Raw genomic sequence first — 27,743 nt, 5'->3', positions numbered from 1 at the left:
CACGCCAACTAGGATCAAACTAATCAACGGGATTTCATATAATCAGTTTGCACAAGTAGGTTAGGTTGCTTATTTTGAAGTTAATTGAATACGAAACCAAATCTAGTGATGAATTTATCGTAGACGTATTAAATATGTATCGGTGTATACCGGACCAATTAGTCGATACATTTATAAAGAAATATGAACATCCCTTCAACAAGTTCAATTCATTCTTACTGCCACACGCAAATCAACTGAGGTTCTCCCCCTTAAAATTTTCTCTTTAGTTTAATGAATTCAGTAAGTTTTAACTCTCGATATACCCATTGTAACAAATTCAAGCTCTCAGGAGTATCCCAAAAAACATAATAAATGCAGAGCAGAATTGTAATTGCTACTCAGAAACGAAATCCACGTTTCAAGAAAGCTAAAAAAATCGGGGATTCGTCCTTGAAAGTTCAAGATTTGGAGACGAAGTTGCGGCATTCCGCTTTCGGCTTTATAGACAAATACTTGATGGGCAAAAAAAATAATGAAACTTCCAGATCTCTGCAGTTTGCGAATTCATGGGAACTCATACAGCCTAACTTTAGGCAACCAATCATACATATCACATGCGCAAATTTGAACTTGTCTTTTATGAATCATGTGATTAAAATTATGTTAAATATAATCAATTAGCTTTCAAACTAAAGTTAAACATAGTGTCAAATAATTAAAAAGTTTTATTTAAATCAGTCGCATATTAAATGCTTTGTAAGTACTTTCACATGAGGGGGTGTAACTCAGTGGTAGAGTGTCTGCTTCGCATGCTGAAAGTCCTGGGTTCAAATCCCAGCTCCTCCAATAACTTTTTTCTTGCAGTTGAGTGTAACACTTGATAGTAATAATCTTTATTATTATACTATAGTTGTGAACACCGAAAAATAAATAATTATAAAACACGCTATCTGAATATTTATAGTGCCAACTGCTTTTACAACACTATTGAAGTACTCGTAAGTACCCCAGTCTTTTCCGTTCGGATATTGTTGGAATTCTTCTACCTCCAACTCGTTTTTTTCTGAAATGTTGAAGCCGAAATTCTTTTAATATGGGACTGCAATAAGGTGGTAAACATCTTCGACAAGATTTGTGTTGCATTCGTGTTCATTTTAGTAGACGTGTAATATATTGCAAATCAAATATTTTATGCCAAGTTATTATAGTCGAGAATGGATGGTTTTCTGTTTCTAATTTTTTTAAGTGAATGGAATTGGTTCAAATTTGTACAGTAAAAAAAATCTATATCAACTGGTTGCCTATGGGGGTGATTACAAATGACAATCTCAGGAATAGACATTTTTAGAATCGAAATTTAAGATCTTTTCGAAAAATTGAGTTATTCATGACTGAAGGTGTTTATTTTCGCATTTTAAATGATTTTTTGCGAATTTAAATTTTATTAAAAAAACATTCGAAATAAATAAATAAATAAATAAATAAATAAATAAATAAATAAATAAATAAATAAATAAATAAATAAATAAATAAATAAATAAATAAATAAGTTAATAAATAAACAAATAAGTAAATAAATACATTCTGAGAGGCCTTTGAGGCCTTTAATTAGAGTACCATGAAAGATAAAACTAATTTCTGCCCCCCCCCCCCACGTCACCCACCAAGACAGGCATGCGCATGCAAAATCTGAGATAAATTGGTTGTCACATGTAAGTTATACAGGTTTTACTTTCAAAAACAGTACTTGTATCTCAAGTATTAATTCATGTTGAGGCACAAACAAAAACAAAAAGTTGATGGTTACCTATTACCTATTATGAATTCATGGGAGGGGTGGGGGTGGGGGGGAACTTGAGGCTCTCGCTAACAGACGTCAAACCACTTAATTAGGCCTGCTTTGGTATCATCGATGCGAGAGATTAATCGTTCAGTACCTAATAACGCGATAACCCCATTAGTATTGGTGGTTTAAGACTAATGCATCTAGAAATTTGTTGTTATAAATATTTCACCTGAATAAGTAATTTAATTCAACCGAACTCAAACAGTAAGTAGCTAGTATACTAAAACAAATTTTTAGGTAACGAATAAGTCGAGGAACAAGTACTAGTTACATTTGGAAATTCACTTCCATTCCACATCAGTACATTTCATCACTTACATAATATCCGATTTATTTTGAATGTACATTCCATTGATAACATTTTATTAGCTCAAGCGTATTATCGTTCACAATATATTTTACTACTAAATCTACTACCTAACTTGATAAAATACCAAGAATTAAACATGAATGGATTTCATAAATTATTACCTATGTAAAGATTTTATCAACGAAAAGTACCTACATTGTTATTAGATATGTATTTGTTTATGTGATAGTATTGTCTATTGCATTTACAATCCAAATATCTATCTCGACCTAAAAACAAATATAGAAGTGATTAATATAGTCGTTTTGGCGGGATTCAATTATATATTATCGTTGAGTGAATTTAATTACTCAATGATATGTTACTGGAATGAAGCAGTTTAATGTCAGAATGGTAAACATCTGACCTAACAATCGAAGGTGGCTAACATTCTAATACTTTTAATCATTGACATTTGTGAAACGGGGGGGGGGGGCATCCGCAAAAGTAGCAAATCAAAATTCAAAAGAAAAATACTGCATCAGTTACAACCCTCCTTGTTTGAATCCCATCTGTAATGAATAGCGGCATATTGTGAAAACATAAACTATCCGCATACAGTTCTAAAATGTCGACATTCCTAATACTCGGTTGCACAAACGATGATTAAGTAAAAATTTAATCAATGATTAACAATATTAGACCGGTAAATACCATACCTTATAGTCATAGGTGGTTACTGGTTAACATTCTATTTTTAATCATTGATTATTCTTAATCATCGTTTGTGAAACGGGCCATAAGGGTTTTGTATTTAATACACTAGTTAGTGTCTTTTATCATTCTACTTATCCACTATCACCCCGTTTTGAGTCGTTATAAGATGGATAGCTACCAATTATTTGGTATTTAAGTTGGTTTTGTGAAGAACTTCTTCAAAACAACACTACAAGACACAAAATTCATTGGTTTTGTACGTGACTTTAAAATTAACAAGAAATATTATAATTCAACAAGGTGGAAATTATTGACAAACATTCCCAATTGGTAGCAATAATTATAGCACAAAAGAAATTTCAACAGGCCCCCAATGAGAGAGCTGCATTTTAAAAGTCACAATGTTCATTTACCTAACAAGTTCGGTAAGTTAAGTTTCCCGCACAAGCACTTTTTTGCAGCACTCCCTGCGGTCGTGCTGCATTTAGTGCGAATGCGGGAAACTTGTTTCCGCATAAGTTAGGTACAATATTTTTTGTAACGAATTACGTAAAAAATGTCAAAATCGAGGTCAACATTAATTAAATATTGTAAATTAGTTTTTTTTCTAATCATAAGTTGGTAACACAATAATATGTTTGGTTGGTAACATAATTTTGTAACTAACCACTAGCACGGTCGTATACACCAGTGTGTTTCTCAACGGCAGCCATATGACCCCCTAGGGGGCAATGACGTATTTCTTGGGGGCCACAAACGAAAGACAGAATATTGGTAGGCTACGGAAACTTTTCAGTGGGCCACGAATATCTGCTTCTACAATATCTTACTGAAATATTAAAATTAAATAAATTTACCAAAAATGGTCAGTACCTGGGTCAGTACAACAATTGTACCACAATAACCCCTTATCCTTGATTGTGTTTGTGTCATGGGATTTGAGACATTTTCTTGTTACATGTATCATGCAGGTTAACTGTGCAAAGTTTGAACTAAATAGGTTCATTGGCATTGGCGTTTGACAGAGACAGAGAGGCGTGACCTCAAGGGGTCATTGGATTTGACCCACTTTCAATAGCCTTATTACAAGTGACATATAGGTCAACTGTGCAAAGTTTGAACCAAATCGGTCCAAGCGTTTGACAGTTATCGTGTTTTCGGACGAACAGACCGAAACCATCGACTCCCCTATAAAGCTTGCATCGCTTTGCTCTGCCGATTAATAAAGAAATATGATAGACAATTATTAAATAAGGTTTCTTTTGGTTTGAATTTTTTTGTATTTAGGCTTCTTATGAGTCTATATTTTTTACATATAATTAAAGATTTGAGAAAATCAAAACATCATAATACAGTGTTGCGCAATGGGTATTGATGGTTTAAACTTTAAGGAGTGTTATTATGACTATACTAATTAAACGACTAAGGTCAGAAACATATATTTTTATTACACATATAATGCAGTTTTACAACAAATTTTATTTTTTAAAAACAATGTCTTTTAAGTGACCACCACGTTTGTCTAAACATTCCTGCAGTCGTGAATGAAAAAAAACTCTCTGTATCTCGTAGCACCATCTTCTTGTTTGTGGCTGTGATTTCGCAAGTAATGTTGCCTTTTACAGCGTCTAGCGTTTGAGGTCTATTTTCGTAAACCCTAGCCTTCAAATATCCCCATAAAAAAAGTCAGGGCTGGTGATACGCTCTAACGCCAAAAATTGCGTTGATTCACTGTCCAGTTAACCATGCCTACTAAACTGCATTACACGAGGAATATTTTAAGCGGTTGATTACCCCCTCCATTTTTCTCATATTCGGACAGATGGGGTCTCAGAAATCGTCAATACCCATTGCGCCACCCTGTATATGCCTGAACATTCCCCGCCTGAGTTTCGCACCAAATGGCATTCCGTATATTCGTCTCGCACTGTTGATGTTGATTGGCTGCGGATTTGAAATTGACCAATCGCATCAGCCTAGGTGCGAAATACATATACGGAATGCTTAAATTCCAACGGGTGAGGCCATAAACCTCTACTTATTAAACGATCATCGTAAAATTGATATAGGTACTGAAGAGTAACGTTTGCTGTATAGGTATCGGTATCGTTGAAAAAAATTGGACCTATGATACGTCTCCTAGACATGCCAACCTAAATACCACTCTTTAAAGGATGCAAGCTGGTTTCTTCAAAATCAAAAATTAAAGTACTCGACCCCAAAAGGGACTCGTACCTCTATATTTCCTCCTTGATGTAAATAACTATTATGTACCGTGGATCGATTTTGCAGTGATTGTTACAACTCTATTTTTGGAATCTGCTGTCACAATTTTTGTAAACCAAGAGAATGTGACACATGATTACGCTCCAGAACATATCTGCGGCTTTGTATACTATTTGTACATGAAGCGGTACATGCACGTTTTTTTAGTAGGAGACAAATCAAATCAAGCATGTTTGTAACGGTCCTCATTTTAAATCTCCACTCAAGCTGTCATCTTGCCTCTGCTTAATCTTCGTATATCTTAATTAAATTAGGGGCGGTCCTTGTTATGTAATTATGCAAATTAACGTGCTCCGTTCAGCACCTCTTCAAGGCTCTTACGGTAAGTGGTAAAAGGATAAATAACAAGACAATCATCTTTATTAAATATGAAACGGCTCCCATTTTCTTTAAAGTATATCTTTGCTGCAACAGATAGATAACATATTTGTAAATGAGGATTGAGGTGAAACAATCCCGTAAAGCAAATAGCTAAAAGGCATTCATTCGCAAAAACCCACGTCGCATTGACAGGAAATATTCAACTAATGTATAATAAATCATAATCACTTGCTACAGGAATATTAACTGTATTTTTTATAAGGACCCTGTATTATAAAAACAAATCGAACTGCAAATTTTCAGGCTCAGGCCGAAAAGATACTGGAACTTATTGTCCGCTAACATCAATAGTAATAATAATAATAAAGTTTATTTGAGCTTTAAGAATAAAACAAAACAAAAATACAACAAAAAAGAAAAAGTAGCTCAAAAAAGGAACGAATTCGGCAATGCCGTTTTTCAATTCACCCTTTAAAAACCAAAAAGAGAAGAAAAAAATCGCCTCACAAAACTAAATATTATTGCTTAGATAAAGTTCTTTGGTCGATTTTGCAAACTGTATATAATTCATGTTAAGTTCATGATTGTTACAACTCAACTTCAAAATTGAAAGTAGGTGGTTAAATCGCCTTTCACAAGTACACACATTATATACAGCTTGAGCATAAGATTCTCTTAAATAGTATGCACGAGTAATTATACAATTGTTCATAGGTAAAGACATTTATTGTTTGTACACCAGGAGTTCTAGATATGTACTAGTACTGCTTTCAATAAGAATAAAATTATTCTTCCTTCCAGCAGCGGTCTGCATTGCATGGACCGACTATAGAATCCTATGTCGTGTTTTCAACTATCTTGTTTTTTTTTCGGAAATATTGCGAAAATCTTCGTCCGGATCATGCCGGTGGCTCGTTACATGTTTAGTTGGCTACTATTCCATGTCAAAATATTTGCAACGGAAAACTCGAATGTTAGATGAATATCATTAACGAACTTTCATTTGATTTGTCATGATACTATATAAGGTTTTACAGTCGGGTATGGTGGGAGTAAAGTAAGCAGATGGAAACATATAAAAATCACCATCTCGGTATTCACATTTTCAGTGAAAACCGCGTCGCATTTCAAACTTTATTGCGCCCTATCTATTACCGTAACGGGGAATTAAGATCAATTCTTCAGCTTCTTAATGAAGAAAATGATTTCCATCCATTAATATAAACAAATTGCTGCAACCTCAGGATACTATAATGCAAAACTTGCTTTTCTTTCTCATATATAATCAAGAAACACGTTATTGAAATTTACATTTAAGCAAAGAATACTTATTATTTCTCTTTGATTTAAGTAAGAGGAGTTTTGCACAAAATTTCACACCCCGTCTCCACGGATTCGAGCCCAAGAGATCCTCTAGTTACGAAATCCGCTCCACTAGATCTATAGAAAATTATAAGTTTGCAAATCCAATTTTGTTCGATTACCTGGATTATGACCGATTATTTGTCAAAAGTTAAAAAGTAAAGTTAGATCAGATTCCGTCTATTGTAAATATGTTCTACGGAACACCCAAGTGCATTACCACCTATCACTAATTTGATTTAATTTAGTTTAGCGACAGAATTTCGCAGTAATAAAATTTTATTCAAAATCCAGGTATTTGCGTTTAAACGTAAAATTAACAAACGTCTCGCTTTTAAAGGGGGTATGCATTTACACTCCCCTCGCATCAATTTGCTGAGCGGTAGCAGAGCGCGAAAGGAAAAACGAAAGCTTCGACACGAAACCTAGAGTGGAACGTTAGATAAAGTTTTCACGGAGAGGTTTTCTTATGGACGCATGCACATGCACTAAAAATATAGCTGTCAAAACATCATACATTAAATACATTTTTCCAGTGTCAAGTGACGAGATCTATAAGAAAATAGTGGTTCCATTACCTCAATTCTGTAGCTTCCTTCACGACATTGTTGTCACAACTCTATGGCATTGATTGACGTCAATATGCATAAAATGGCATTTTATTTTGGGTTAGTAAATAAAAGAACAAAAAGCTACCGAAGTGGCAAGTTTCCGTTGATATCGATCGTTGCTAGAAAAGGAACACAATGAGAAGGAAGGGCGCCTGAAAGCTGACCGCCTACAGCGTCGTGGCGCCTCGACTTGTTGGATTCCGACATACTTCTCATGTCGCACCGGATTATTACTGTTTGCAGAAGAAGCATTTATTGAAGCTGCGAATTGCTCTTTTCGCCAACACAACCCAAACAGTGGAAAAATCTTCGATCTCCCTTTTAAGCCGAACGGTTGAGGGGCTATCCTTTTTAATGGGCGTTCATGCATACACTGGGATTAAACGATAAATATAGGAGTAGTAAAAATATTTCCATTTAACATCTGTTTGCTTTTTGTGGCCACGTCAATAAAATAACTGGCTCCTCAATTCTCAAATTAAGATCGACACACCACTGTGTTGACACTTACTATAAGGTGAGACCAAACCAACGTTGGCGTAATCCATCATATAAAATGTCTCTAAAGTAACGTTAAACTTCAATGATGCACTGTTTGTGTGGAACTTTATCAATCCACAATTAGTAATATTTAAAAAATCTAGCAGCAAAACGATTTCGTTCTAAATGCATGTTCTACATTAAGTTTTAATAGTTTTATTACTTTTAAAATAATTTGTTCACATGAAATTTACGGCGTAAATTGTAATTTTTACAAACATGTTCATATCTCCGCCGCTGGAACTTAGAACATATTAGAAATACGAAAAAAAAGTGTATTGCCAAAAATGTGAGGAATGTTGTCTCCTTTAACTTTCATTTGAACTCTTTTTCGTGAGATCAACCGCTACCGAGTTATTTTGAAAAAATTGACTTTCTACACCTTTCATCCAAGATGGCGGCGCGAACGGTTCTTCCCCAAGGTCGAAAACATGATTTGTGTTTTAAGGCCCAGACCTCAACAATATATTAAAAAATTACTACTACTCCACAAAGTTTGTAGGGCCTAATTCGTTATTTTCATGTATTGTTTACACCTAGACCTCTGAATTATTCAAACGATCCCTATCGTCTATAAATTCCTATAATCTACAAATTTCCGCTACAAAATCGTAGATTAGCTGAACATACTATACATTTTGAACATTCATTTTAAACATTTAAAAGGTTTTCGAATGCACAATAGAAATTGCACTGTCAATAAGCGCATTTAGCATAAATTTTTGTATAACATTTTGTGGTTTTTCTTAATTCTAAAACCATCTGAAGAAGTATCAATTTTGCAAAATGCCGGATTTTGCAGTTTGCCGGTAACATATACATTTTGTGGAAATCCTGATGGCAACTGTGTACAGTACGGAAAACGTTTGAGACGTTCTCATGTTAACCGGAATTAATTTTTCCAATTTTTAATTATTTATTATTTATTAATTATTAAATTATTTATTTATATAGTGAGATTTTTTTCACTGGAGATACATTGAGTACGAATTATTTACCAAATCGAATTTATTGCAGGAAAGTTTTCGTGCATCGCCTTAGTTAGGTAAATGAGTAAAATGCAATTTTCCCAACACGAGTCGTTTGCTGAATCCGAATCCGTCGAATGCGCAGCTGCATTTATCCTATTTGACCACCTATTTTCACCTTTGACACAAGGTCTCCCATATTCGCCGGAACTCATCTTATAACGTGCTCTCGGAAACACTCAAGATCTACAAGTCGTTTCCTCAAACCCGCCGCATAATAATTAGTTGATTAATGCCTGAAGGGCCTCGCTTTACTCGTAATCTGCTTCTATAACAGGTACGGTACCTAATTGGCCAACCTCAAGTGGCGGTCTACACTAATATTCACACGTTAAACTCGATCATAACTTAACCGAGATGGCAAGGATACTATACTAATGCTAATAAATTACTTGAATGTAATAGCATATAACCCAGAAGGGGCAAAATAGTTATGGATTAATACGTTAAAGAGTTACGGGAGTTGTCTCTGTGTTGAAGATCGATCCCTGATACCAAATTACGTTCATGGCTCTTTGACCCATTTTACAGCATATGGTCGCTCGTTATCAGCAGGTGTAAGATACGTCAAGGGCGTCGGCACTCGCCGACAAATGGTGAACTCAATCCAAGGTCACCCCAATCCGTATGTCGAACCAGATCTCGTATGTAACGTAACGTTTAAACTGGTACTTACAATTAAGATTAACACAGGGATTGACATTAAAAACCCTAAAAGAAATCAAAGGTAATCTTCTTCGTTGATGTCATAAAATGTACATACCTCTTAAAAGAAAGCTAATTGTAGATGAAGCAGCAATGCGTCCTAATTACGAACGACAATAAATCTGATTCACAAAAGGAAATTTTCTCGGAAATTTTAGAATTTAAAAACCTTAATTGCAATTGCCAAAGAGCAACCGCTTGAAAGTATGGAACCCTAGGTATAATGATGGGTGGTAATATCATTTAAGATTTAAGTTCGTCCAAAATGATGTTAGTATACAGTAGTACCGTATCCAAGAATTTTGATACCCCTACAAACATTGATTATACTTTTCTAACTATACTTGTTTGAAAAATCTTAAAAATGGTTGTACAGTAAAATCCAAGCCAGAACTCCCATAACTACAAATAAAATGTCAAATATTTTTTTATGGAAATAGTAATGCAAACACTTAAAATATCGACTATAGTGTTGTCATAATGTTTAGTACATTTTCAATAATAAAAGAATGTGATTTATGCGTCTAAGAAACTGTTAGGCATGAAAAATTCGATTCCGGCAATGTAGCCGTTATACGGTATTGACAGATATGTTGTTTTTACACCGCCTGCCTGAAAAATCTATTGGTTGGTTAAAAAAAAGTACAAATTGAAAATATATAAATCATAAAATTAATTTAACAACCCATCTCAAATAAAATACCATGCGATCTGGTGTGGTCTCATGGTCTGTTCAACTGAAATTTCATCCTGCTAATCAGAAAGTAATGTTGAGTAGGTCATGTTAATGTATCATGTGTCTGAAATCGGACGAACAAGTTCCGCTTTAAAATCCCTTGAAACAATAATATTGCGACCCTAGTGTCCGCGCCATCTGTACATGGTGTCCAAAAGTAAACAACCGTAGGTTTACTTGTAATATTGTAATGGTTCACTTTACCGATAATTCGCACAAAACGGAAATAATAAAGATTAAGTAAGTACCTTATTTAGTTGAATGTCAGAGGATGTAATTATTTCGTCAACTCACAATAAGTGAGGATGATCGCTAACGACCCCTGCAGATTTGGTTCGCCGGGCATGAAGTTTTTCCACTCAACTCGCCAAGTATACGAACGAAATCACTTCTTAGGTTAGCTCACGTCCTTACGGCTTCCCATGTCAAAACTTGGAACCTCAAAATCATCCAGAAGTATTTATAAAAAGTATTTAGTTTGATCCATTTATTAACGAGCTCCTAGCGAGTTTATAATTTTGCGGTGTCTGTCCGTCTGTCCGCCCGTTAGCACGATATCTCGATAACGAATGGACTGATTACGATAAAATTTAGTAGATGGATTCTTTATCAAATTTGTATATCGGAGTTCGTGAATTGGCAATGTAGCCCAAAAAATAAGGAAGGCCCTTTTGACATTTCCGAGAGTTATGAACCGAATTGCATGAAATTCAATATGCGTATAGCTTTAGCCATATAAAACGCAATTCCAAAATTTGAGCCTAATCGATCAACATTCACAGCATCTCGACCATTTATAAACTTTCTTATTTATGAAGGTATTTAATTGAAGTTTGATACATTGATACATAGCCACTTGGAATAAAAGCAAATTTAACGCCAGTTTCAAAATTTTGTTTTGCGCATGCGCAGTGCCAACTTTCTATTTTTATGGAGGGATTTTAATGAAATTTGATACATAACTACTTGGAATAAAAGCAAATGTAGCGCCAGGTTCAAAATGTGGTTTTGCACATGCTATAGCCATACCCAGGAGCTCGTTTGCTATATTTGTTTAATTCATTGATAATTGTGTTTGACTAACTTTTTCGTGTTCTCTATTTTTCCATAATTACTGAATGCAAGAGATCCTTTCTAAGGCTACTGGCGCTATTACTACCTATTTTGCCGCACATGTAATTTGCAACTAGTACTTGTACTCGTACTGCCTTTGAGCGATGATTTGGGCCCACAGGTTGTGGGAGTAGGTAAGTCATTTTTAACCTTTTGTTCTCCCATATAACGCAAACAATGCCAGCCCAAGACGGTCTGCCGTCTCCAGTATAGATTTCATATGGAGTTTGACCTCGAGTTTGACAAACCAAGAGTGGTGCAAACCACTCAGTGAATGTGTAAATAATTAATCGCAGAGCCACTAACTGATTTATTTATTCGATACTACCAAAAAAAACAAATTAACTTCTAATCGATTTACTTGAAGAATAGTAGGTGTTGCATTTATTATTCAAAGCACAACAGCAACGGCACATACTTCGTTTAACAGAATTCATTTATTTGGATAAGTAATTTATACCGCTTCACTATTATTAAAAATTAAGATATGTGCGTATAGGTAGTTCTGTAGGTGAGAAAAGAATTATTCTGCACGAAAATTTGTATTTTATATACAATACAGTATCACTCCCCCCATATTAAGTTGATTAAAATAGAAGTTGCGAATTTATAGATAAAGCAATTTCAACAAGAGCAGATGGTGTACAAAGCTCCCACTGAGGAGTAAAGGAGCCGTGCCAGACCTGAACTTAAAACGATACATCACTTCTCCGTTCTCATTCACTCTGCACTCACGGAAAATTGAGTTCACCGTATTTATTACCGCAGCTACTCACTTTATATTATACAAAGCTGCTTTCCTTTTTACGTAAATAACTTTACAACTCCATAATTTTTGTTTGCTCAAAAAACTTTTACAGTTACTATGTTTTTCTAGCATCCAAGTACCTACTTATAATTCATTGCGAAATTTTCCAAAATTTTCGATATTTCGTACTTGTCGAATAAACTGTGTATGGAAAAGCGCATAAAAATACCATTAAAGCTGAAATAACGTTCCGCACTAAAAGCAACCAGGTTATGAAAACGACGTAATTCTATTCCTTCCATTATGACTGTTGTATAAAAATTAAAAGTTTTAAACAAAAATTCCGCAAATCCTATTGAAGCGAGAATGCAGTAACCAAATTTCATGGTGTACTTTATGTGTGTTACTCTTATTCTTAGCAAATTGCTGAAAAACGATTAATTTTGAAACGTTTAGAGTCAATTATTGCATAAATGAATAGCTAATTACGTTAATTGATCATGTTAGATACGTATTTACAAAAAATACCAAACCTCCCTAATGAGCTTTGGTCGAAGCTTTAAATTCACAAATAAGGTCCACCTTGCCATCTGTGAGGAAACGTTGCAATTTCTAGAAACCGTTATCAAGAAATCTATTATTTAAATGTAAATTGTACCTATTTTCTCTCGTTTACATTGAAATATTGCAAATTTGTTTCCACAATAACTGCCTTTTGGATCAAAAGTTTTATTGGGAATAACATTCATTCAAATATATAATGTTACGACATTTGCATGAAACAAAAATTATTTAGCTAACTCCTGCACTTTCGCTGTTATTTAGGAAATAAGATCTTAAAAAACTGCCATATAAAATATATATACCTATATTTCATTTTTATCACACACTGATAATAATTTGTTACCAAATTAACCTTCATTCACAAACTAAAACCTTTAGCAACCATCGGTCGTTTAGAATTTCATCATTTTACCTCGAAACAAAGTTATTGAGGAAATCGCAAGGCAACTTTTTGTATAAACGCCATTCTTGATAGCAGTTCCCAGAAATTGTATTTATTGAATGTAGATATAAGGAATTGATACAATGGCCCATATGAATAAAAGGGAGCATATGCTTATACTTGCAAAATTTAAAGTAAATACTCGTGCTCCTTCACACTGGGCGACTTAGCAGCGCTGCTGAGCAGCAGGACAGGACGCAGTGCAGCGCTGCTAGACAGACCAGTATGAAGGGGCACTTACGAGTATTTACTTTGAATTTTGCAAGTATAAGCATTTGCTCCCTTTTATTCATACGGGCCAATCAGATTTAATCGCAGCCTAGCTGTTATCCAATAACGCAAGTTCATTTTTAATTTCTGTAATTTCTTTATCAGTTGTCTGTAGCATAGATTAAAAACTAATTTTCTAATCTATGTCTATGTCTACGTACCTAGGTGGAAAATTAAAGAATGAAGAAATTGATTATGTGTGAGAGGAGGTATTAACGTACCTCGCAGGATCAAGTTCAGATTAATTGTACAAATATAGGTAGGTACGTACTTTTCAATGAGTACAATATAATACACATACCTACACATCTAACTGTGACGGTGTGACGATCGCGCTGCTATATATTATTGTTTATTAGCAAAACTAATACAGATTTATTAAAAACGTAAACAATGCCGTTAGTAAACAAGTGTCTTGCTTGTGATAAAGTGATTAATCTGGAGAAAGAAAAAGAAATCAGTTGTGATTCATGTAAGTTACCTATTCATTCTCTATGTTCTGGACTCTCGCGTACAGAAATCCAGTCTTTAACAAATAAAGATAGGCGCATTTTATATCATTGCGATAAATGTATGTCGCTGAGGTCAGAAGTAATGGAATTGAAACAACTGATTCTTGACTTGAAGGCTGAATTGGAGAACATTGAGAGGCAGAATCTTCTAACTTCCTCCTCTTCCGATTGCGAGAATCTTATACAAGAGATTAACGAACGACAGAGGCGTGCTAATAACATCATACTATTTAATATTGAAGAAAGTACTTCAGCTAATTCCCAGGATCAAATCGATCATGATTTAAATAAAGCAGTTAACATAGTTGGAGCAGTTAATGTTATAACTACGGGTATTAAGGCCTTTAGACTAGGAAGGACACGTGTATCAGGAAAAATGCGCCCATTGAAAGTAATACTAAATAATCCTTCGGGTGCGTTAGTTGTACTTAAAAGTAAACTAGTTCTAAAGGAAACTTTTCCTGGTATTTCAATCTCGGATGATCAAACAACGATGCAACGTAATCATTTGCAAAAACTAAGAACTGAGCTGCAGGATCGTTTATCTTCAGGTGAAAAAGATATCACCATACGATATATTCATGGCATTCCCAAAATTGTTCCCGTAAGAAAGTGACTAAATTCCAATAACTCTTTAATCATGTATTACCAAAACGTGCGTGGTATCAGAACTAAGATTAATCATTTTAATAATGCACTTATCTCTTCTTGTGTCGACTATGACGTTATTATACTAACCGAAACGTGGCTGCACAGCGGTATTTTAAACAACGAACTTGAACTAAACAATAAATATTTTATCCACAGGTGTGATCGCAGTAGCGAAACTAGCAACTTATTACGTGGTGGGGGTGTTCTAATTGCTGTAAAAAACACTATGTTCAGTAAAATAATTAATATCAGTGTTAAAAGTATTGAGCAGTTATTCCTTCAGATTGAGTGTAACAATCACGTTTATATAGTTGGTGTGGTCTACATCCCTCCACGTTCCCACAGTTCCTATTACACCAAGCACTGTCAAGCAATTGAAGAAGCAATGGACAGTAATATGAACACACCATTTTATTTATTTGGAGATTATAATTTGCCCGATTCCTATTGGATCAACGAAGAATTAGCGGTTCGGGGAGAGACGTCTTCTACAAGTCAAATAGACCTCGACATATTAGCTGCACTGAATGAGACGTGTGGTTATTTCAACTTATATCAAGTAAATGGCATCCCGAACATGTATGGAACTAAGTTGGATTTGGTATTCACCAATTCACAAAATTGTTCTGTTTCAACATCACTTGACCCATTACTAACATGTGACACGTATCATCCTCCACTTTTAATTGAAATTAGTACGAAAAACCCAATGAATCGGTTGCTATACTGGGGATATATTCCAAATTTTAAGAAAGCAAATTACAACGCAATTCGTGCCTACCTAGCGAATATAGACTGGAAAAGCCTGGAAAAGCTGTGTTTCGCCGAAACAGTCGACGTTTTCTACTCTCATGTTTCTTACACTGTGTCAAACTATGTACCACTTCGAAGATCATCAAATGCTTCAAAATTTCCGCATTGGTTTAGCAATGAACTTATTTGTCTAATTAAGAAGAAAAAGAAGGCTCATCGAGTATATAAAATGTCAAACTCATTGGCCGACTACATTGCATTTTCATTTTTAAGGTCCCAATGCAAAATCCTTACAGATTTGTGTTTTAGAATTTATACGCAGTCAGTTGAAGACTCTATAACCGCTAATGCTAAATATTTTTGGAGATATATTAACTCAAATCGTAAAGATAAGGGTTTACCTAGTGTTATGTGTTTAGACGATCAAAAATCAGTTGATGGATTTAACATTGCAAACATGTTTGCAGACTTTTTTTCGTCAGTGTACACACAGAATTATGTACCCGTGGCTAAATTTCACGAGAATGATTCTGTAGATTGCGCCTACTTAAAAATTAGTTTAAGTGAAGTGTTTAATAAAATTAACAATTTGAATTGCTCAACAGGTCCAGGTCCTGATAGCATATCAGCACTTTTCCTTAAAGAAACTGCATTTGTCATCTCTCCTCCCCTAACACTACTTTTTAATTATTCGCTTTCAACCGGCTACGTTCCCGATACCTGGAAATTAAGCTATGTCGCCTATGTCACACCCATACATAAATCAGGCGACAAATCTAAAATTCGTAACTATCGCCCAATTTCAATCTTAAATATAATTCCAAAAATCTTTGAAAATATTATAGTTGATAAAATCACCCCATTATTTAGCAATATTATAACTGAAGAGCAACATGGTTTTACGAAAGGCAGATCTACATGTACAAACTTGCTAGTTTACCAACAATATATTTAAAAGCGTTAGAGAACGGTCACTAAGTTGATGCAATATACACGGATTTTACAAAGGCGTTCGATAGAGTTAATCACCAACTCTTACTAAATAAATTATCAAGTTATGGCATAAAAAATCCGCTGTTAAACTGGTTTACTAATTATCTGTCAGGGCGTCAGCAAATAGTTAAAATAAAGCAATTTACTTCCTACGCAATACCAATAACTTCAGGAATTCCGCAAGGGTCACATGTAGGCCCGCTATTGTTTAATATTTTTATTAATGATATTTCTAGTTGTTGAAGAAATTCAAAATTTTTACTATTTGCAGATGACCTTAAGTTGTATTCAATTGTAAGGTCCGCTTCAGATGCCATAACGCTCCAATCTTCTCTAAATGAAGTCCTACAGTGGTGCCAAAACAATGATATGTGCCTCAACTTTTCTAAATGCTGTGTGATGCGTTTTCATCGAATCTCTAGGCCCTATCTGTTCAATTATATGATAGAGAATGTCTCTTTGTGTTCTGTTTCAACAATTGTTGACCTCGGTGTTACTCTTGACCCGGCCCTAAGATTTCATCAGCACATTAATAACTTAACTTCGAAAGCTCTACAAAAACTTGGTTTCCTGAAGTGCACTACGGCCCATTTTACACACATACAGACGATAAGGTCGTTGTACTGCTCGATAGTAAGGAGCAATATTGAGTACTGCTCTCCTGTTTGGTCCCCACACTTTGATAAGTACATCCATAGAATTGAGTCCATTCAACACAAGTTCTTAGATATGCGGCATTTAAATTAAAGATAGCAATACATAGTAACGATTTTTCTTATGAAGAAATACAGTGTATTTTGAACTTACAATCCTTAAGTACCCGTAGGAAGTTTGCAGATGTGTACATTTTATTTAAATTAGTTAACTCTGATATAGATTGCCCATACTTATTGTCAAACATATGCTTAAACGTTCCCTCCGGAATTTTACGTAATATACCTCGTAATATACAATTATTCCATGTTCCCTTCCACAGAACAATGTACGGACAATACTCTCCTCTAGTAAGAATGTGCAATTCCGCAAATGTACTATGTACTAACATTAACTTTTTTGGTACTACATTTATCGAATTCCGAAGGAAGCTGATGTTACACAACGGTTAATCAGTATAATTTGGGTTTGTATTCTTTTTTACGTAGGTGTTTACTTAAGGGTTTTTAGAAACAATGAAATTTACCATTCCTTTTTTCAATATAATGCACTTGATTTTTATTTAAAATATTTTTTGTTAAGTTTATCATTATCAGTAATTTTGATTTATAGTCACACTTCGTCTTGTTATTACATTTTGCTATAGATATTATGTTTTGTATTTCTTTGTAAAAATGGTATTTCCGTTAAATAAATAAATAAATAAATAAAATAAATAAGTGTACCTAGGAGAGCTGGTAGACATTTTTGGGGAGGTATTTGAGGCACGCTCAAAAGTTGTCCAACACTTCTCCAATAATACCCAAACACAGAATTGCAGACCTGGCTGAGGAGAAGCAGGGATAACACCTTACCAGGCGCCTTCAAAGTTTGAAAATAGTATATTAAGAGACAAGTGTATAATTAAGTCTTTAAAGCACGCGCAATGAATTTAAAGGCACGACGCGAAGCGGGGTGCCTTTAAACGTTAGAGTTGATTATACACTTGTATCTTAATATACTGTTGTGAGACCTAACCTACACTTCTGGGAATCCCACGATTTCCCTCTAGCTAGCTCAGTTGTAATTAAAATGAAAACAAAATTTTTATCCGCATCTCAAGGTCCAGCTGGATTCTGCCACCCTACAGCATTCCAACAATGACATAAATAGGTGGCTTAACCAAATCCTTAAATTCCAATATGAAACTTTACCCCCAGATTTAATCAACTTGAAACAAAGTAAGAGACGCCGACAATTACCTCTCCTTGACTCTAATAAACAAAACCTGGATTGCAATGACTGGTTTAATTTCAAACAAAAAATTGCGTAAATTTCTGTTTTACAAAATGTTACAATTTTAAACAGATAAATGACACACAAAAAAAAAACAAATTACTCAAACATTACAAAAAAAACAAGACAAAACAAAACACTAACTACTACTTACTTTTAAAATTAGTCCGAGTAACGTACTCCGATAAAAAGAGGTATCCGTACACAAACACGCAAACCAAACACTCAAACACCGACGTCTTCTCTCTTCGGGTACCCACAAATTCAAAACTTCCGTGTTTCCGCAAAATAAAAAAAAAACAGGACGACGACAAACTTCTTAAACTTCTCAAAAATTCTTCTTAAAACGGCAGACACAAATTCTAATTAAACCTGGATCCACTACGCAAGAAACTTCCACAAAATTAAAAAAATAACGTAACCGAAGAAGCGCCGGTTGGCTTTGTCACGACCAAAAAGCCCCGCTCTCTTCAAAAATTTTCTATTTAAGCCAAAAGCCCTTCTCCTTTCTTCCACACCCCGTCCGCCAATCACGCGAAGCGTCGATTTTTCAACTTCTTGCTAAACGGCACGTACGCCCGGCAATTCTGCGAAGAACCTTATCTCTACTTCGCGCTATACCTCGTTAACGGCAAATAAAATTTAAAAAGAAATTTACATCGAAAAAAATTCTAGGAATAAAATAAAAACAGAACACTTCTAAGAAATTGAACCAAAACTATAACATGAAATTTACGCAATCCTGTGTCTCAAATTATTAATAACCCCCCCGGTTAATTAATTGAACTAAACAAAATTGTCACATCCAGACGCTCTATAATTTCTTTCAAGTTACAACTAAAACAAAATAACACAACAATACTTTTAAAAGTAAAAAGCCTTTTTACTTTACGAAAAACAATCACCTTTACTGTAAAGGTTATTGTTTTTCGTAGAGAGGCCTTTGATACGCCTATCGGCTTAGTGTTAATTATGCGTCGTAAAAACGAAACGTTGGAAAATTAAAAATACTTTGTCTTGAAACGCTGAGGCTTGGTTTGGGAAAGCTTGAAAACTAACGACTAAGCTTGTCTTGGCCTTGGCTTGATTTCAAGCTAAGGCTACAAAAACCAAGCCAAGCCTAGGGTTAAGTTTTTAAATCTAGGCCAACGCCGCAATGCAGAAAAACTCAAAACGTCTCACACAATGTTCAAGTATTATATCCCAAGTGCACGGCCAAATATCTGAATATTTCGCGAGTGCACGTAGTGCACGAGAGAAATACCCAGATCTGGTATTTGGCGTGCACGAGGGATATACGGGATGACTATTGCCCGACAAACATTTTGCAAGGTAAGAAGAATATAACGTTTGTTTCGATCCTTTCAAAGACATGGTTTTTCAAAAAGCATCATGAAACCGAAAATAAGCATGGGTTCAGTTACAAATTGCCATTTTACAAATTGTAATTTTCGTTAATACCTACTTTATTCAGTTCAGATCAAGTAGTTATAGACGGTTATAGAATGGTATATCAGATTCACCAACAATGGATCAAGAATAGAGGCACGCCACTGAAGTCTGTAATGAGTAATATTGAATAGTTATTAGTTATTACATCTGCACTCATTATTATGCGATTTGCATACTGTTACCTACCACAGACACAAACGTATGTAGATCGTTTTCTAACATGCTCACCAATGCGTAAATGTTTCTTGTTACAGATGACACCATTCGTGAAAAAGGGTGCATTTCTGGTGCTTGCTCTGCTGCTTAAGATATTTAACGTATTTTACCAGCATTATTTTATAAAATTTTATACTTAAAAAATCCAAAACGATGTCTCCCAATTACCAATCCATCATTATTAAAAACGGCGAGTCAACTGAGTGAGGAAATTCGAAATCGGAAGGTAAACTGGTAAGCTATAAGCAATAAGAAAAAGTCCATTTAATTTTTAGATTAGCAGCGAATCAGTTGTCATGGAAGATAGGTTTGAAATTGCCATTCGGGAAGCTAAAAACGTAGACATATCACTAATGGCACCCAATCTGAATTTAGATGAAGTAAAAATTAATGCTCCCTTACTGGGTGTACCAATAACTATTAAAGAAAGCATAGCAGTAGAGAACTTAAGTAACACCGGCGATGTTACCGGTTTAAAAGTTAATACACCGGAGTACTGTCTAAGCCTTGAAACCCACAACCAGATCAGTGGTACCACGTACAATCCTTACGACACGAGAAGAACATGACGGCACCTTGATAATTGATTACTTGAAAACGGTTGTAGTTATGGTAATCCAGGGCTTTCTTTTAGTGTTTGAAAAAAAGTTAAGTTGCGTACGACCGCATCTATGAAGATCCAAATTTAAAACATTTCAAAGACTAAAAACTCAGTTTTTTAATGAAATGACCATTTTCTTACTATTGCATTAGATAGAGAATCCAAATTGGCACATTTTGATATTACATGTTCTCATAGCTATCTTTAACAGTTTTTGACTTATTCCCATCATTTGCCGGATTTTCTTTTTAGTAGTTGGTCATGATTTTACAACAATCGAATTATAAATAAATCTACACCTTTTCCACTTTTATTCGAGAAGTTGTAAATTGTATTTGAGAATTGTTACTTGTATTTGAGAAAACGTCAAAGTAGATGAGAATAGTCAGTTGGATTTGAGAAAACACCAAATGTATTTGAGAATAGTCAATTGTATTTGAGAAAGTATCTTTTAATTTTATTGTATTTTAGAATGTAATATTATTCCTAATGAATTATAATTAAGAATCAAATTTTTATAATTCCGCTACTGTATGTAGTCCCGCAACAGTAGCAGCAGCAGCATCAGGCTTATGTTATACATGTGATTTTGTTATTGATTCTCAAATGCTTAATTTTACCATTTCTTGAATACAATTTACTACTCTCAAATTCATTTGATGCCTTCTCAAATACAAATCATTATTCTGAACTACATTTGTTGTTTTCTCAAATACATTTTACTATTCTCAAATACAATTGATACTTTCTCAAATTAACTTGATAGTTTCTCGAATAAAAGTGGAAAAGGTGTAGTGACGCTAATCCGTCACCTGTTATAGGTTAACATAAGTTTTTCAATAATCGGAAAATGGCTCGCAGTGGTTTCACCTATGAAGATTTTTGGAATTTAATAATTATTTATGGACAAATAGACGGAATCGCGACGAACGGGGAAAGCGGAACGAAATTGTAGTAATTTTGGAAACTTTGTACCTACCCCCAAAACAATTATCCAACTAGAGCAAGACCCATTGTTGAAAATGAGGTTAATATTGTTAATGTCCTTGGATATTTCACGGCGTATTCCACTAATTGGTTGAGAGACGCGGAAATTGCTTTAGGTTTAAATATTAGTGCATCCATAAAAGTAAAACCCTAAAACACTTCCATTAAACGGAATGTATCGCCGCCATAACTCGCACCTCCAAGATTTTGTGTTTCCATGTGTATCAAGAAAATGTGAATGCCGAACGTTATTTGGAAATTTTACGTAATATTTTTATTGAACAGCAACAGAAGATCCGCCTCTGCAGGAATATGTTGCTATGTTAACAAGGTGGTGTCCCTGCACATAATGCAGGCATTATTTAGGAATTTTTACACATTTTTTCAGGGAATTGAATCGGCAAACGTTTGCCCTGTTCGTTCCCTAGACCTTTCCCTCTTAGATTTCTTTTTGTGGGGATATGTAAAAGACACAGTTTATGTCGGGGCCTCCCACAACAAAAGGAGACATGATACAAGTGATACAAACTCTACCAGAGAACATTTAAAGAAATGAATTGAATTTGTGTTTGCAACACGATGGCTTTCATTTTGAGCATGTGTTGAAGAAAAGAGGGTTTTAGAATAATTTGATCGTATTTTCATATAAGTTTGTGTTAGCTGATCACTTTGTTGTCTTCTTATTAATTAATTATTTAGGATTCACTATCCTCGTCGCCACTGAAGTATTCGTAGAACAAGTCAAGGGTAATGATAGTTTAGAATACTGTAACGGAAACGCTCCAGACATGACGTCGCCTTTGGCGCTCTGGAATTTTCTAGACGCGCGATGGTGGGGATGTTTGCAGCGTGTCTGGTAATTGCGCGAATGTTCTGGACTTACATTGCTTGCGTGTATAAATGGTTGCGGACCGAACATCGCGGCAGTCTAGTATCGAACGAGATCGAGTACGTATGAAACATCGAGCGCGGAAATATAAATTGCGAAGTGAGTGATATAAATAATCGATATAAATTGTACGGATTTTATAGTGTTTTAGTTTTGTTTAATAAATATTGATATAAATCGAACCCGAATTTATAAATTACGTTACAATACTTTATTATTTAAGAAAACGAAAATAGTTATTTATGCAATGAGTGTATAAATGAGGCGTTTTATTGGTGAGTGAGATGTTAAATTCGAACGAACCAATAATCGCCGATTTATACATGAATTGCATACAACGTTTTTTCGTCGACTTCGCTGGGGTAGGTAATTTTAAATTCAACTACAAGAAATTACAAACGAAATTATGAGCTCCGACGATTTTTCACTAAATTACAGCTATTGTTGCTATAGTAATGTGTTGTTTTATGCTGTACCGTCAGTCCTCGTAATCGCAGTGGAAGATTATGTTGCTTGCTCTGCTGCGGAGGCGATTTTAACATTATATTCACTCAAATTAGAAGAAACTTATTGGAACGGTTTCGATCAGTTCGGCAATTGATGGAATAGAATGAATTTGAAAGGAGATATTTCCGAAAATGTCACGTTGACATTTTACCTTGAAAAGGTATGTGAAATTAGAATGTAATTAATTCTTTTGCAACTGTACTAAAGTACGTGTATTAACAGTGAAAGATATGGAAAAGTTCATCCCTGTGGTCGACGTACTCAATGTTGAAGGTAAAGTAACTGAATACCTTAACAATACCTTATCCGAGGAGCTACACATACATACATCAGGATATGCTTTGCTGAGATCGTTTGGCGACCATACTGGCTGCTGATCTCACTACATTAAAACCGAGATTAAAATGGTTAGGTGGATGGAAGTTCTCAGCTGTTGCCGAAAGTGAATTGTTATATAATTGTCATTTCCCTTTAATAAAATGGTTGTTATGTATAAATGGTTGCTAACGATTAATGGTTGCTAACGTATAATGGTTGGTTGCTAACCATTAATGGTTGCTAACGATTAATAAGCTTCATCATTGTACTCGTCACTAAGGAGTAATTTATATTGTTATCGAGAGGTCGACGAAAAACGCGTGTTTATAGTTTGACATAATCCGAACTGTCACCCAAGATCAGAGCCGCTTGCTTGTATTTGTGTTACATCAAGAATATATTAAAGAGAATGATATTAAAGAATCCTTTCCTTGATTTGTTTAAAATTCGATTGTCATCGCCATGATTACTAAAAAAAAATCCGGAAAAAATATTGGTATCAATTCCATGAAATGGGAATAACAAAAACTGTTAAAGATAGCTATAAGAACATGTAATATCCAAATATGCCAATTTCGATTCTCTATCTAATGCAATAGTAAGAAAATGGTCATGAAAATTTTTAAATTTGGATCTCCATAGACGATCGTGCGCAATTTCACTTTTTTTTTAAGCACGCAAAAGGAAGCCCTAGATTTTCTCTATGCATTGCTAAAAATGGGTTACCATAACTACAACCGCTTTCAAGTAATCAATTATCAAGGTACCGTCTGCATCCGCCATTTTTTTCAGCCAAAAGTGTAACGTGGTCAAGGACGGTGAGTTAAAGGGGGCACAAAGTAAATCGGGAAATAAAGAACGAATAGCCCTAACCACGGTTGCGGCTGCTCACGGAGAAACTAGGCTGGTAAGAGGTAAAATTTAAGGCGCCACTAACTTTTATTTCCCTGTTAGGGAGCTCAAAAATTAGAAAGTAGCCCTCTGGTGATCGAGGTAACTAAGGCTAAAAAGAAGGGGAGAAATACGAAACACTAATTAAGAGGAGCATAACATACTATTTAATTTCGCCTGGGACTTAAAATAAAATATAAAAAGAATTTTTTGAGGGAAAAAAATAATCTAGGGGAGGAAAAAGGGATGGGGCTAGGTAGGAACTATTGCATAACGGGTAGCAATCGATGGAAAGTATAATCACCAGACTGCTTAATATACTTGTTGACTGCTTGTGTTACCTTTCTTTCTTTTGATTGCATTCTTTTTTTTATATGGGGAATGATTGGGGGCGAAATATAACAAACAATTTGTTGAGTGACATAACTTGTTGTTTATATTGCTGGGCCCTCGGGCGATGTTAAGGGTAACGTTATAAAGTAGGAGACGGTAGAGAAGAAGGTCGTTCAGGGAGTGCTGGCGTTGAAGATTGTAGGTAGACACCAGTACAGTAAATTACAAAAAGGAAGGCCAAGGTCAAAGGTGGTGGAGGCCTTAAAGAAGAATCATCCGGTGTGCGACGAACGACAGGGATTTAATGACAATTAGACGATGAAAGGGAAGCGCACACCGAAGGATTGTAAAAATAATCGTGGAACAATTAAACTGCGTGATTTAAGAAATCGATAAATCCACAAAATATGGGCGGCTCGCAATAATAAAACTTCTCGGGGCTTCTGGTGATCTCAAAAAAAACAGGCTGAATCCCAATTAGGCTTGGATCAAAAATTTTCTGCACCTCATGCACGCACAACAGAACGATACTTATTGGAATGGCCCCGGAAAAAATAAAAAAAAGACGATCACGCAATCAAGGACGAAATTTGGGGAAAAATCAAAAAGTAACGGACACTAAGCGGAAATAACAAAAAGGCGGGAAAATAAACGTAAGGCGGGAAAAAGTAATACAACAAACAAACGATAGAGGACGGTACAGAGAAAACCAAAGAAGCGACACAGAACGTAGAAAGGCGGGTGAAAGATATGTGGGCATAAAATCATAGGGAAAAGATTAAAGAACCAAAAGAAATAGGAAGAGGGTAAAAACGGCATCATAGATATAAGGAAAAAAATACGGGGAATTTCAAACGTAACTTATATATATATATCTCAAAAGAAAATCCCTAATTTTAAAATTAAATATGAATCCTAACCTAAATTAACACAAAAATAAAACTTCTAAAGGGGTTTCGAAGGCGGCAAAACTAAATAAAAACTAAAAGAGAAAAAGGAACGTAACATAACTTAAAAACCATAAAAGGTAGATATCGACTTGTGGGTATCAAAAGAACTGAAATTTCATGTAGAATCCAAAAATACATTAAAAAATAGGGGTTGCCATTTAAAATAACGAAGTGACTAGCTACTTCCGGTATTTTCGGAAGTGCGGCGACCATTTAAAACATTTTACATCGATTCGGCCTTCAGAGTTAGCCCTAAGTACAAAATTTTCAAAAACCTACCTAGTTTCCCAGAAACGTTTAACTAAATCTCCAAAAAAACACCATGTATAGCAAGCCTATCTTTGCTTGACGAAGAATCTAAATGTATTTTAAAAATGTAGTGTAGCTGTAAAACAACGAGTAAGGTATAATATAACCCACTAATGAGTTATGGACGTAAAATAACTCACTAGCAAGATAAAGTACAGGAACCATAAGTAAATCCATATAAATTTTCTGACTAAATTTTTTGTTGTTTATTATTCCCCATAGCAACGAATTATTGCTTTTGTATTCCATGCACTCTAGCTTTTCGCGGAACACGCAGTTTTTAAGATTTCCACGTTTTAAACCAGCGTGAGGAGGTGTTGGATAAAGTTTTGTATGGTGCACGTGTGTTAATTACAAATAAGTCACTTGAGAAAATAACCCCACTCGGCCTGACGGCCTCGTGGGCTTACTTTTTTCTCGCGTGACTTATTTGTAATATAACACACTTATACCATAAATAACTATTATCTGCTCTTATCCGCTAAAAGTTTTAAAGTTTTTTTAAATATTTGTGATAATTTTGCGGTCGGTACACTACCAAGCAAATTTAATATGGGCGGGTTTGTCAAATTGGGAAAAAGTAGATATTTGTGATTCTTTGATTTTGTTTGGTAGGAACCAATAGTTACACAGCTATGACAACATAGACCATTACTGCATTTGTGTTACATCCAGCTAAATGAAAAACTATGTTGCTGATAAAGTTACAAGTTGGCTATGGTTGCAAAAAGCTATATTCGTTTACAAAACAATTCATTATGTTTGATCAAGTATGCGTGGTTCGAAATTGTTAATGGTATTTGAAACCATCCAAAGAAGTTCCAGAAACTATTCGAAATAAGGCCAATCTTGTGAGTTAGTAGGTATTGACATTTAAGAATTGACGTTTCTAATACATATTGTGTAATGCCTGAGGTGCATACAACATTTTATTTTTCATCGTCCCAAAGAATGCATTTCCAATATACAAATGTAATGATTAATGTTTTCCCAACATTAAAATGCTTCATACGTATCAAGTAGCATCTTTTTTATTACGTAATACAACTCCGTCAATATATTTGACAGGTCGTTTGAGGGCATAATGAGATGACAATCCATTATGCCCTCTCATTATGCCCTTGGGCGTAATAGACTGCTTCATATATCACATATGACAGATATTGACATATAATAGGCAAATGAAAAATAAAATATATGAACAGATTTAGATTCGCTACATACAGTAAACCTTTTGAGGAATATTATAAAATTATCTTCCAATTAACTAAGTTGGCCTTACATATTTAACGATTCCGCAATTTTAATTAATTAATTATCCAGTTCCAATTTTTGGTTTCTATAGGGCAAGGCCGCAATACAGAAAACTCAAATCTTCTCACAAAATATTCAGAAGTACCTATTTATTTATACATCCTAAAGTTATTTTTACTTTATTACGTTGCACAATAAAAACTTGTCCGTTCATTTTTAATTTATACCTTTTATACGAGTAGTTATAAGGTATTAGTAATTTGCACGTTATAAACATGTCCAGGGGCATGGAAACAGATACACAGTCAAAGTGCGTTTAATATACGCGTGCCTATTGCTTTTTCCCATCAACTTACTTCCAGTATATTTTCTATCAGCGAGAATGAAAATTTGAAAAGGTAAGTTTTACTTTCGTAAAAGGACATATGTATTTGCATTTTATTTTACCTATTATATTAGCAAGGCCAAAGACTAAATGAATGATTCAGCATTTTTGTACGGATGTGAAAAATTGACGAATACCGATAATACCTACTTTAGGCCCGGTGCACAATAGTTACAAACTAAATGGGGACGGCGTCCCGATTAGGTACTTACAGCAGTTACAGCTCATGTGCACCGGGCCTTATTCAGTTCAG

General features: G+C 34.8%; 1 protein-coding gene and 1 non-coding gene across 5 annotated transcripts in view; both read left to right on the top strand.

Annotated features, from left to right (window-relative positions):
- LOC116167507 (fatty-acid amide hydrolase 2-B-like) overlaps positions 1–27,743 on the top strand; it is a 68,949-nt gene that overhangs the window by 38,881 nt on the left and 2,325 nt on the right. For 2 of the 4 annotated variants that reach the window (XM_031482906.1, XM_031482904.1), the window contains exons 2-5: positions 20,105–20,292; positions 20,342–20,373; positions 24,161–24,275; positions 24,323–24,361. In XM_031482906.1, the coding sequence (XP_031338766.1) occupies positions 20,363–20,373; positions 24,161–24,275; positions 24,323–24,361 (165 nt within the window). In that variant the 5' untranslated portion in view covers positions 20,105–20,292; positions 20,342–20,362. Of the gene's footprint in view, positions 1–20,104; positions 20,293–20,341; positions 20,374–24,160; positions 24,276–24,322; positions 24,362–27,023; positions 27,504–27,743 lie in introns of those variants that run through there. The other 2 variants (XM_031482905.1, XM_031482907.1) reach the window with 2 other exon arrangements.
- On the top strand, positions 757–828 carry Trnaa-cgc. Its single transcript has one exon. It is a non-coding gene; the product is annotated as a tRNA-Ala (tRNA).

This window comes from Photinus pyralis, unplaced genomic scaffold (assembly GCF_008802855.1).
Source record: "Photinus pyralis isolate 1611_PpyrPB1 unplaced genomic scaffold, Ppyr1.3 Ppyr1.4_LG3b, whole genome shotgun sequence".
Lineage (NCBI taxonomy): Eukaryota > Metazoa > Arthropoda > Insecta > Coleoptera > Lampyridae > Photinus > Photinus pyralis.
Note: the sequence above shows the minus strand (reverse complement) of the source record. Positions and strands in the feature narration are given on the sequence as shown.